The sequence below is a fragment of the Mustelus asterias genome, chromosome 15, assembly GCF_964213995.1.
Source record: "Mustelus asterias chromosome 15, sMusAst1.hap1.1, whole genome shotgun sequence".
NCBI classification, from domain to species: Eukaryota; Metazoa; Chordata; class Chondrichthyes; order Carcharhiniformes; family Triakidae; genus Mustelus; species Mustelus asterias.
The window spans coordinates 31,778,776-31,792,536 of NC_135815.1; the positions used below are offsets into that span (position 1 = coordinate 31,778,776).

General features: G+C 39.7%; 1 protein-coding gene across 9 annotated transcripts in view; it reads right to left on the reverse strand.

The window, feature by feature from the left end:
* Nucleotides 1–7,701: 7,701 nt before the first annotated feature.
* The window catches only part of eml4 (EMAP like 4), a 422,596-nt gene continuing 416,536 nt past the window's right edge, over nt 7,702–13,761 (reverse strand). For all 9 annotated transcript variants that reach the window (XR_013499632.1, XM_078229709.1, XM_078229706.1 and 6 more), the window contains one exon: nt 7,702–13,051. Coding sequence is in view for 8 of the 9 variants with exons in the window: in XM_078229709.1 (XP_078085835.1) it covers nt 12,833–13,051 (219 nt within the window). In the remaining variant the exon portion in view is untranslated. The remainder of the gene's footprint in view (nt 13,052–13,761) is intronic.

Here is a 13,761-nt window from a genome sequence, read left to right on the forward strand (position 1 = left end):
CGTAAGTCTTTCATATCTGGCAGCACGTTGGCACAGAGGTTAGCACTGCTACCTCACAGTGCCAGGGACATGGGTTCGATCCCAGCCTTGGGTGACTGCGTGGAGCTTGTACATTCTCCTTGTGTCTGTGTGGGTTCCCTCCGGGTGCTCACATGCAAGTCATATTGAACCTTTATTATACAAATCTTAAACAGTTCTGGTCTCCATATTACAAAAAGGATACAGAGACACGGAAGAAAGTGCAAAAGGAAAAGTGAACAAAGTACAAGCAGAATTCAAGGGTTATAGATGGACTGAACAGGCTGGGATCTTTTTGCTTGAGAACCTTTACTATTATGAAAGGGTTGGATAGCACCAACCAACATGGTGATGGGGTTTCCACTTGTGACTGAGTGTAAAATTAAGTGTGATAAAGATAATATGGTCATTGCAAATGCAATAAGGAGTGGTTAGAATATTGAACCTGGGTCATGCTGAAGTTAGATACGTATGTAAGGGAGAAAGGAATGGAAGGATATGCGGATGGAGTTATTTGAAATGAGGTGGGAAGAGCCTCATGTGGAGTATAAATATCAACATTATCTGTTGGGCCAAATGAACTGCATCTACTCTGTAAATTTTATATGTTTCTATTTAATATCCCCAATGAACTTCTTTCTCACAGATTGAAGCTGTCTAAACAACATGGTCTTTATTCAAAGCACTTGAATCTTACACTCAGCACATGCATGGCTAAGATGTATGAAAGATACTTATTGCAAATACATGATCAACAATAGCAGAATATTGGAACAATATTTGGGCAAGCACTTCAATCTATTTCAATGAGCTTGTGCTAAGTTACTGACAGGATTCTTCAACAGGCTAACACACTCTAAGAATGTTACATTGGTATTTATTGGCATCTGCTCCATGTAATTTGTGGTTGCTTGTGCAGTGTTCTCTCACCTCTACTTTTTTCATAGAATCCTACAGTGCAGAAGAAGGCCATTCGGCCCATCGAGTCTGCACCGACCATAATCCCACTCAGGCCCTATTCCCGTAACCCTTATTTACCTTTCTAATCCCCTGACACTAGGGTCAATTTAGCATGACCAATCCACCTAACCCACACATCTTTGGACTGTGGGAGGAAACTGGAGCAGCTGGAGGAAACTCACGCAGACACGGGGAGAACGTGCAAATTCCACACAGACAGGCACCCAAGGCCAGAATTGAACCCGGGTCCCTGACGCTGTGAGGCAGCAGTACTAACCACTGTGCCACCATGCTGCCCTTTTTCCCAAGCACTCCATCGGGACAATATTGCTCAGGGGGTTTTTGTCTTCTCCAGTGTAAATGTAGAAACCCTGGACAGGAATGATGCAGGTTGCCCAAGGGTCAGACATAAACGGGCACCAATGGAGCCACAAGTGACAATCACATTTATTAGTTCCCTGTCATTATGTACTTCACTGGCATTTCCAGTCAGCCACAAAAACTGCAGGAGTTTCATTGCAATGTTATAATAAGACTGCAATGGCATGATATCCATTTGGCGACATCCAACTCAGTGGGACAGAGACCAAACAGTTCATGTTTTAGAATCAATGGTGGTCTACATGCCCTGTTAGTCTTCAGGCTGATAAATACTTTTCTACCGCATCCCCATTTAAAAACTGCAATTTTGAGACTGGCATTTTCTGCAAGAATTTCCACACATTGGGTGGTTGCCTTTCGAATTCAGACTTTTTTTATTCATTCGTGGGACATGGGTGTCGCTGGCCAGGCCAGGATTTGTTGCCCACCCCTAGTTGCCCTTGAACTGAATGGTTGGTTAGGCCATTTCAGAGGGCATTTGAGAGTCAACCACATTGCTGTGGCTCTGGAGCCACTTGTAGGCCAGACCAGGTAAAGATGGCAGATTTCCTTCCCTAAAGGATGTTAGTGAACCAGATGGGTTTTCCGACAATTGACAATGCTTTCATGGCCATCAATAAATTCTTAATTCCAGATATTTTTTATTGAATTCAAATTCCACCATCTGCCGTGGCGGGATTCGAACCCGAGTTCCCAGAACATTAGCTGAGTTTCTGGACTCGGACATTGCCTCCCCAAGATGAGGGTCAACATGCTCCCTCACTTGTTCTACAGGATCATTACTTGTAATCGACAGAAATGAATATATAGCACACCCAGATTGTAGAACCTACTGCTTCTTGTTTCCCAGGTGTGTAAATAACATTTATAGCCCAAAGCATTTCACAGATAATTCAAAGCCGCTCAGTGTGAAACAATATTCAACTTTAATAACGTGGGCGTTGTCTTGGGACAGCTGTCTCATAAAATAAAGGCACGGAACTAAATTCTTTCCCTTGCCAGTTTAAATCAACATCACTTTGTTCTAACTTTCAACCACAGAGTTGAGAAATCAAACAAGTTTGAACTGAGCTGTTAATTGGTACACTTGTGATCTGGTTTGTGCTATGAAATTTTAATTATATCGGCAGTTCAAAATAGAGGAAGACAGGTGGAGGTGAAGAGAATTGCACCATAATGCTTATAGATGAAATGAATCCATGAATGACAACTGCCAGCTGTCAGAGTGCTGTGCAGATTAGCAACAACAGTCAGAAGTGGCATTGCCTCACCTTCAATGAAGTATTTTGATTATCCCACACAATTAATTTTTATCATAAGATTTGGTGAATCTCCCAATGTGGAGATCAGTTATTTAATTCTATATTGGACTGCATCCAGTATCCAATGAGTCAATGCCATTGCTGCAATCGTTAGAATGGATTTGGCCTTATGAAGAAAGCTGAAGCAGGACAGTGGGGGCATTATGCATTCAGCTTCAAGTCCAAATATTTTTTTAATTACTTTTCAATGGGCGCCTGTCAGCTGGAAGGCTCTTGTGTATCTGGGCAATGAGCCCAAAACTTTTCAATACTGTCTAATTAACGTGGAAGTGTTGATCTTAGCAAGACTTTGAAATGACAGCTGTATTATTCTGTCCCAACATTTACTACTATTTAACAATGAGGGAGTAAAGGGTTTTCATAGAATCTTAAAGCACAAAAGGAAGCATTTGCCCTTCATGCTTGTAACAGCTTCTTGAGTGAGCTATTCAATTAATCCCAGTCTGTTGCTTTTTCCGCATAGTCCTGCAAATTGTACATTTGAAAGCAAATGGTTTCTTCCTCTTTGAAAGGCGATATTGAATCCACATCCTTGAATGCAGTGCATTTCAGATCATAACAATTCACTGTGTAAAAATATTCTCATCTCCCCTCTGATTTTTTTTTGTCAATTCCCTTAAGTCTGCGCACTCGGTTACTGACTCCTCCACCAGGGGAAAAAATGGTCCAAGAAAGAAGAATAATGCAAGCTGTTCTAGTCTCTCCACATTACTGAAATCTCACATCGCTGCTCTCAATCAGGTAAATTTTGTCAATATCCTCTCAAAGGCCTTGACATCCTTTATAACCTGAAGGCCATTGTACTCCAGTTGATGCCTGACTGGTGTTTAATGAACATTTAGCATAACATCCTATTTTTTGTTCTCCTTTCAACCCACAGCACATGCACTGCAGTGATTGAAGAAGGCAGTTCACCACCACCTTCTCAAGGGCAACTAGGGATGGGCAATAAATGCTGGCCAGCCAGTGGCACCCGTCCCACAAATGAATATAAAAATTTTGTACTCTCATTTATAAAACCGACCACCCTATATGTTGAGCATGCCTTATCACCTTTTCCTGCTATCTTCAAAGATTTCAGTAAAAAATACTGAGGAACTTCCTCCCTTGGCTCTGACCTCTACCACAATGTAAGCCTAGAGCAGGATATTGTGGAAACACTATCATTTTCCAGGTTTCTCTTCAGGTCACACACCATCTTGATTGGAATATATATTGGCTATCCTTCATTGGTATTGGGGCAATAATGTGGAATCCTGCTCCTCCTAACTCCCCAGAGATGAAACTGTGTGAAATCTTTCTTCACCATTTCACCCTCTCCATCATATGTGGTACACTGTCCAATATATTCCCAATGTCTGCCAAAGTGCTTAATGTTTCAATCACATCATTTTTGCTTTTGCACAACAGCAATGAGCAACAGATCGTAATGTTTCAGCTGAGCCAATGTATCCTGACGTTGCAGTCATAAATGTCTTCCTCTCTATATTAGACCATCATTCCTAGTGTATCATTCAATGCGTTTCCCGCTACCTCTCTGTCTAATTCCCTCATGTCTCAGCTCATGCTTGGGAAATATAGTGCCAGTGATAGGATTATGCTGAAACACTGATGGTTCGTTACCAATCAGGAAAGGTATCAGAAATCCCTCACATTAGTTATTTAGCCTCATTCTTTTCCATTGCTGGGTGAGAAGTCTCAAATATTGGAAGCTACTGCTTTTTGTGAATTTCTTTTGTCTATAATCACATATTAGTGATATCACTAATCCGAATCCAGGTATCAGTTACAGTCTCTAATGGGTGTAGTACAGGTGCATGCAATAAGCAATTACATTTTATATGTTAGTTTTTGTGGAGTGCGTGAATGGAAGAACACTTTCTGGTGAAGGCTGCAATGTACAGAGCAGTGCACTAGTTCATGGGCAGTAATGGTGAGTAATTGAAGCACTTATAATGTGGTGTGAGGGATGAAACTGTTGCAAGTAGAAGACATGCTGATTACAGTATATTTTAAAAACAATTACTGGCTCTTCTTACCTTGACCGATCTGGTATGATTGTTGAACTTTTTTCCAGCACTGAGTGGCTGAATGTGAATTGATTGATACTTTCCTGCCATTCGTTGCCACTGACCGACTGAAGCTTTTCTTGGGATCTTTATTTTTAGTAGTTCCTTCTTATGTTAACTTGCAAAGTCAGGGGTTTTTACCCTGGAGCTGACCTCACAGTTACTTGAACAGCAATCACACGTATTTTTACGTTTGTTAGGGGAAGATTGAGTCTTACTAACTTAATTGAATTTTATGCGGAAATAACAAGGAGGATTGATGATGGTAGTGCATTGGATGTTGTCTTCATGAATTTCAGGAAGGCATTTAACAAGTTCCCACATGGCAGACTGGTCAGAAAAGTAAGATCTCATGTGATACAAGGGAAGATGGCATTTAAAAAGTACCTGGATCTGCACCACAAGTGCTGTAACCGGCAAGGCTACAGAGCAGGTGCTGGGAAGTGGGATTAAAATAAGTGGCTCTTTTTCCCCTTTGTTGGCCAGTGCAGACATGATGGGCTGAATGGCCTCTTTCTGCACTGCAACTTTTCTACGGTTCTAAATTTATAGATGCCATATTCTTTAAACTGCTATGACCCTTCAAAGATTACAGCAGCACACCATTTCCTTCCTGGTAAGCATGTTCCTAATTAAAGGCATTTGCAATAAGTGGAGCTTAACCAAATCATTCTAACTTAAATGACCTGATAAGTGGCTTAGTGCCATCAGGTGGGTATCTTTTGTGGACTGCCATACTTCCAGCAGAGATTACACTTCAATGAAAATTCCAAGCTTTCACGTATAGGTGAAAAACTCTATGGGCAAATATTGATAGCTTATTTTTTCATAGAATCCCTACAGTGCGGAAGGAGGCCATTTGCCCCATCGAGTCTGCACCTTCCACGATCCCACCCGGGCCCCATTCCCGCAATCCCACACATTTACCCTGCTAATCCCCTTGACACTTAAGGGTCAATTTAGCATGGCCAATCCACCTAACCCGCACATCTTTGGACTGTGGGAGGAAACCAGAGCACCCGGAGGAAACCCTTGCAGATACAGGGAGAACCTGCAGACTCCGCACAGACAGTGACGCGAGGCCCGAATTGAACCTGGAACCCTGGCACTGTGAGGTGGCAGTGCTAACCACTTGTCCACATTGTGTGATGCCGATCAATTGTAGAGCAGTCAAAATTCAAGAATGAAAGAGTATTGTTTGCTCCTGTACACTGGAAAGTTGTTCCACCTATTGCTTTCATGACAAATTGACAGTATTTTTTGATAAATGAGGCAAATAGGATGTGTTGAATTTCAATCTTCCAAGAAACAGCTTGTGAAATTCAATAACATCGGGCAAACATGACCATTCACTTTGAAGTCAGCCATATCTGATGATCTCCTACCACATCCCTTTATAAGGTAAGAATGATCTTCCTGCACGGTCACATCAATGACTATAGTATAGTAATTGAACATGTATCAAATTCAAAAAAATAGAGGTACCAGTTTTTTAAATATTTAATTCTTGGTATGAGTTAATGAGTTGAATGAGTTAACCTCAGTAGGAGAGATACAATTGGCCTCCACACCTTTGGGCTAGGGAAGGAAAGAAGAGACCATGGTTTCAGTTTATCATAAACAGAGTACTTAAATGGGGTGATTTTCACTTGACTTATTCATTGTTGGGCAGGTCATTCTCATCCTGTGGCTCCAGTGTTGAACCAACTAGTGCAAAATGGAAAATACATGGTGGAAGCAAACATGACAGAGGGCTGTAGAGAGTTGGGCAGTGATTTTATCTAAATATCTATTTATTAGTCACAAGTAAGCTTACATTCACAGTGCAATGAAGTTACTGTGAAAATCCCCTAGTCGCCACACTCTGGCACCCTGTTCGAGTACACCGAAGGAGAATTTAGCATGGCCAATGCACCTAACCAGCACATCCTTTGGACTGTGGGAGGAAACCGCAGCACCCGGAGGAAACCCATGCAGACATGGGGAAAATATGCAAACTCCACACAAACAGTGACCCAAGCCGGGACTCGAACCTGGGTCCCCAGCGCTGTGAGGCAGCAGTGCTAACCACTGTGCCACTGCGTCGCTCCTGTCTGATTCAGGATTGCTGCCTCCCCACTTTGATACCTGCCTGAAAATAGAGTCGTGTGAACCCAAGAAACAAAATATTTTTTTAAAAAAACAAATCACCTCAATTTTCAGTGTGAGCGAGATGGTAGAGATGAGAGAAAAAGTGTCCCCAAGATATCTTAACATTGGTGAAAATTAGGAATTGTTATTTCAAAAGACAAACATGTAAAACAAGTATATTATCTATTATGAAATGATTTAAATTTAGAAAAAAAGATTGATTGTTTGGATTTGTAATTATTAATTCAAAATCAGTGCAGCATATTCTGTTGTCAGCAGGAACTCCTATGTATTCCTATGCGAATAGTAAAGCAAGATTTAAATGGTCGTAAGATGAAATCTGAAGATATTTTCTGCAAAGTGCATTTTAGACATTTAATGTTTGCATATCTATTGAATGTTGCAAACGATACATAAAAAAGGACCTTGAAAAGGTCGTAGATACGCTTGATTCCATTCGGTGTTGAATTACCTGATCTCAGAGGAAGTGCAGGTAGAGAGCAGTTTGGCCACAGCACCCAATGCAGTCCACTGTCAGACCAACGCATGCTACAGACTAATAGAAATTGAGTTTACAGTCCCAATTCTCTTAATGGCAAGTTACTAGTCTCAACTATGCCATTATGATAAAAAAAACACCAAATGGCAGCTAGGTTCATCCCACAGGGATAGAAAAATCATTGGAACGCATTTAGTGGCAGCTGCTGTTCTTCTCCTTTGACAAGTTAAAGAGCCTAGAAAAGCATTGCAACATACTGCCTTTCTGCCTGCTCTCTTTCATTGGGAATACTGAGAGTTACAAGAAAGAAACATTAAACATTTGATAAATTTAATCAAAGTGCAATTCATATTACAGACAATCCATTAATGAATAAAGGAATTACATTAGCTATTTTCCAATCTAATGGAATCTTCCTTTAATCTAGTGAACTTCGGAAATTTGAAACCAACACATCAACTATCTGACTTCTTTTTGAGACTCCAGGATGAAATCCATCAGGAACCTGGGACTTGTCAACCAGCAGTTCAATAATTTGCAAGGTACCACTTCCCTAATGAATATAATTGAATTCCTCCCTCTCAATTACTGATTTACAGCTATTTCTGGGATGTTACTTGTATCCTGTGTAGTGAAGACTAATGCAAAATACTAGTTCATCTGCCATCTCCTTATTTTCCATTACTAATTCCCCAGGCTCCGGTTCTACAGGACTAACACTCACTTTAACTGTTTTCTTTTAAAAATATCTATAGAAACCCTGATAATGTCTTTATATTACACCCCAGCTTTCTATCTTACTCTAATTTTTCAATCCTTATTAACCTTTTAGTTTTTTACTATTTTTATATACTGTCCAATCTTCTGTCCTGCCATCCATCTTTGCACAATTATATGTTATTTCTTTAAATTTGAAATTATCTTTAGCATTTTTAGTTAACCACAGATGGTAGAATGTACCTATTGTGTAATCTGAAATATCTCAAATGTCTGTCACTGCAGCTTTATTGACCTATCCCTTATAAGTTGCTGATTCACTTTCGCTAGCTCTGCTTTCATGGCCTTGTAATTGCCCTTATTCAAGTTTAAGATACTAATCTTAGGCCCACTCTTCTCTCCCTCAAACAGAATATAAAATGCAATCATACTACAATCACTGCTATCTAGGGGCACCTTCACTATGGGATCATTAATTAATCCCATCTCATTGCACAATACCAAGTCTAGTATAGCCCTCGGTTAACTCCAGAACGTACTAAGAAATTATCCTGAAAACAATCAGATGAACTCTACCTTTGCCCATCTGATTTTGAGAGCCGATATGTAGATTAAAGTCTCTCTGATAATCACCATACCTTTCTGACAAGCTCCCACTATTTCTTCTTTGATACCTTGTCCTACCATGCGATTACTGTTAGGAGGCTTGTATTCTCCCACAATTGACTTTTTGCCTTTATCATTCCTCATCTTTACCCAATCACCCCTGTAGCCTGATTTCCTGAACTTAAGACTATTGTGATAATATTGTCTTTAATTAACAGAGCCATCCCTCCACTTTCCCCTAAATTCCTATCCTTCCTAAGTTACAAACCCTTGTTGTCATTTTTATTATTTTTGTAACTTCTAGCCTTATCTGTTGCTTTACTCCTAAGTTCGTACTCTCTATCCCTTCCTGTCACATTCTGTTTATAATTTCCCACATTAATACCTTTCTCTGTTACCTTGTCTCTCCATCTTCCCACATTTGATCCCTTGTCCCCACTGAATTCTTGTGGTCCAACACATCCCTTATTTCTTGATAGCCATTAACATTGGAACCAACCTTGATTTGATGGGCAATATAGAATGGCACGCTAGATGCAGCAGTAGACAAGCTTTAGAATGAGGTACACACTTGGTGAATCTAGACACAAGTATGAATCACAACACCAAAAGCGGGTTATAGACAGGACAACATTGTCCTATCAATGGTTCAGAGAAAAGCTCTGTAGCCTGACCACATCTAATTAGGAATGGTGGTTAACAACCTCAAACAATAAATGGAGTATCAATGAACATTATCCTCTTTAACTATGGTAAAGGCCAGCACAAGAGACAAGAAAGTGCAAGCATCTTTTGTCAAAACAATTAATTGGATGATTCTATACCTTCTCTAAAGGCTCCCAACAATATAGATACACATCCAGCTAATTCTTAGCTATACCACCGATATGAACACAATGGCTACAAGAGTAAGTCAGAAGCTTGCATCCTGTAATGAATCCACTCCTGATCCCCAGCGTCTCCACCATCTACAATTCAGAGTTATGATAAAACAGTCATTAAACTGCATGGGTGTAGCCACAAAATTCAGTCCGACTTCATCCACAAAGTTCACACGATTGTCACTGGTCTGAATATTGACCTCCTTCATCACCAATAAAAGCAATCAGAAAGAGGTCACAGGAGTCAATTTGAAAGAGAGATATAGACTCCAAGCTAAAGAGGAAGAGCTAAAGAGGTCAGTAGGCAGCCAAACGTCAGCAACTCCTTATTATGGTGGCACAGTGGTTAGCACTGCTGCCTCACAGCACCAGGGATCTGGGTTTGATTCCCGGCTTGGGTCACTGTCTGTGTGGAGTTTGCACGTTCTCCCCATGTCGGCGAGGATTTCCTCCAGGTGCTCTGGTTCCCAGGGTATGAAAGATGTGCTGGTTAGGAACATTGACCCGAACAGGCGCCAGAGTGTGGCGACTAGGGGATTTTCACAGTAACTTCATTGTAGTGTTAATGTAAGCCTTACTTGTGACTAATAAATGAACTTTAACTTTATGGGCTTTTTGGCACAGTGGTGTTCTGCTTGACACAGCTGAGGATCTAAATTTGTGCTTGGAAGGTGAAATTTGAGTGTACTTGGAGATCTAGAGCAAAGGATTCTCAGAAGGCAAGACTGAAACCCATTGTTGCAGCAGTCCGAGTGGAATGACATTTACAGAGAATTCCAAGGTGAGATCTTCAAATGTGGAGATTGGAAACCCTTGTCATTAAGACAAAATTTTCATGAGACTGGTTGACTCACAATGTGACAAATGTCTGGGTGGGTTGCTGAAAAAATCCATGGAACCTGCTTTGGCCACATCTGTCATTTACCTTGGAGTGTGGTGTGTCTGTTTAGTTTTCCTGTTAATTGACATGTATCGCATATTTACCCTATGCTAGAGTATAAGGTAGTTATTGTAAATTGCTTAGCTGTTTGTATGTGTCTGCAAAGATATTGCTGGGGTAAAGGAATAGTGTGACTTGATCATTTTTTTGTTGGTACTGAGATCTTTCCAATCTTTTTGTCTGATGTAATATAGTTTATTTTTCTTGTTTAATAAATGATTTATTCTTTGTGCATTTGTTCAGTAATTTACCACTAAAATAAACAGAGTTAGGATTTATCAAGCTAGGTTTCACTCCGGAACCTGACTTGTCCAGTATTAGCAGTTGGGATTGAAACAATAGCATCTTCCTCCTCTTTGATCTCTACTATAGCAGCAATGCCATGGGAACGTCATGGCCTTCAGGTTCATCCCCAAGTCATACGTCATCCTGACTGGGACATATACCACCATTTCTTCTTCCTTGTTGACTCAACATTTTGGAATTTCCTGCCTTAATTACATGGGCTGCAGTAGATAAAGGGAAGACCTATCACTACCTTATCAGGACAACAATTACAGTCTTACCAATGTTGACATATCCCAAGAACTAATTTTGAAACTGAGTAACAAGATTTGATCGGAGAACATTGAAAAGTCACCAACAATCAAATTTTCACTCTGATCACTTTTATTTGTTTTTTTTCCCCATCAATTTTTATGGCATTTGTCAGGAATGCATGAAAACACAAAGTTCTAACATCAACACATTGGAAAACCCTTGGTCAATCATATTTCCCTTACAATCATTGAGTGTTTTTAATACAGCAACATATTTCCCACCTTAAATTCCATAAGTTATTGCAGACCGATGCATCAATTCAATGGTTGTTATACTGTTAGTTGGTAGCTGTAAGGCTCTTGTATGTCAACAGCATTCCCAGATAGCACCTATTATACACTAAAGGAGCTCTATATGTTTTTAGAACCCATCTAGGCACTTTCTCTAGATTGCTGGATGCTTGGTAATTAGTTAATCCTGAGTACAGATTCAAAGGGAATGACAGTTCTGATCCACTTTGGAATGGCACGATCTGGTAAACACTTGATTTCACACTTAAGACTTAAGCACACTTAACAACATCTAGAATTACTAATCATAACTTCTCATTAAACCAAAAGCATTGGATCAACATATCAAATAAAGATGCAGTTTATTCTATGCAAATCAAAGTATAAATAAGTTCATTTGGACACTTCCCCTTGCATATTGTGAGTGTTTTTCGCCCTCTTGTATAGCAAGTACAAAGTGAATCTAAATTTTAAACAATTTCCCAGGTCTAGAAAAATAGGAAAAAAACCCCAGAAAACACAAATCTATACTTTGATATCCTGATAGTGTACTTTAAGTACCACGTTATTCCATGGCTGACCACGACCAGATTTAACACATAGCAACTGTTAAGATGTGTACTCCATGATGATGCAGCATAAAATATAAACATGGTATCAACTTGTCCAACTTCACCAGACTAGGAAAGAACAACCAACCAGCCAGTTTTTATTTGACCGAATGCTAGAGTTATTTCAAATGGTTGATTTTCTTTAAGATGGCGAACTGCTCCTAATACATGTCCATTACTGGAAATTAACTTTTAAATAAAAAAAATACAATCAGAAGATGTGTGTAGACTTGAGATCACTTTACGAGGTATAGTTTTAATTCATCTGACAAACAAAAGTAAGCAAGCCTACTTCAAATAAGAGATCACAAAAATGTCTACTTGATCACCAGACACTGGTGATATAAAGACATTGCATATTTAGTATTCAAGAAGGCAGTGCCATGCTCATGGCAGTCGTGGTTTACCAGAAGACTCTGAGAGTCAATCTCATTCACAATTCTTGGCCACAAACAGGCCTGCTAAAATGACCGTTAATTTTGACTGAAGTTAACAGTTAATGTTGTTTATTATGCAATCATTTAAGTTCAACTTGAAAAAAATGCTTTATAATACAAAGCAGACTCATTTCAGCATACCCCAACCACAGAAGTGTTTTTTTTCCAGTATTTACAGTCTGTAACTTCTGACTTTATTTAATTAATTGTTTTACTAAAACCTACTTTAACTGTTTGCAATTTCTCCCCAAGAAGAACTTTGGCCAGTCATTAAAGTCACTCGACCCTTGCAAGTGATGCCCTTGGGAATCTTTCCATCTTTGCAATGGAAGATTAGACCAGAATTAAACAAATTCAGCAGCCCTATTCACTATACCCAGCCACTATTCATCATCACATAAGCCAAGAATCTCCTCATTTATTTTGAAATTTTAAGACACTGGCGCGTTTTCGGTTGGACCGTCTGCTGGAGAAGATGGAGCATTCTGCTCGATGGTGCTTCCATTTGATGGCAGTGGTGTTTTCTCTGTCACTCGCCACTGTATGATGCTGGTGTCTTTTCCTCCTGTCGAAATTAGGTGACCATCACTGTAGGTGAAGCTGACATTGGTCACATGACTACTGTGTGCACTGTAAACATGGCTTGGAGCCTGGAAACATATGACAAAGGAAAGGTTTGGTCAATGGAGGCTTTAGACCTGGATTTATAGATGCATAAACAGTTTGTAACTGAAGGATTATACAATGAACAATGGGAAATTAATATTTATACACAACTTATCTGCTATCAGGAAGGCTTGCGGCTTTCAAGAAAACAATATAGCTACGTATGTTAGCCTTCATGATGTTGAAGATTTATTTATATTGCAAGGCAAATGTTGAATATGGGAATCTAGTACATAAAACATCTAGTGTGGTGTCCAGAAAATGGACAGTTTCAAAAACAGAGTAACAGGATAACCAGGTAATCCCCAATGATTGGGGACAATACTGCATCATAGGATGTCAACATTCCTGTTTTGCCTCAACTGTTTGAATACTGTTGTTTGAAAATCTCAATGAAGGTAGATGTTACCGTACTCTAGCATATATGAAACTGCGTCATAGCATTTTTATACCTACTCAGGAACATAGGTTGGAATTACATTAGAGAAGAAACATCGATAAGTGAAAGAAAGATCTGTGTGCGTATTCTGAGAAGTTAAAATTATCTCTCAGGATTGACTGATCCGTTACTGAGGTGGCCTGGGTATTTTTTACTAATACAAGTAACGTAAATATACGAGCAACTTTTTATTACAAGTATGTAGCATAACATTAACATGACATTAGCCAGCATTCAGTGGGACATGGAATGAAT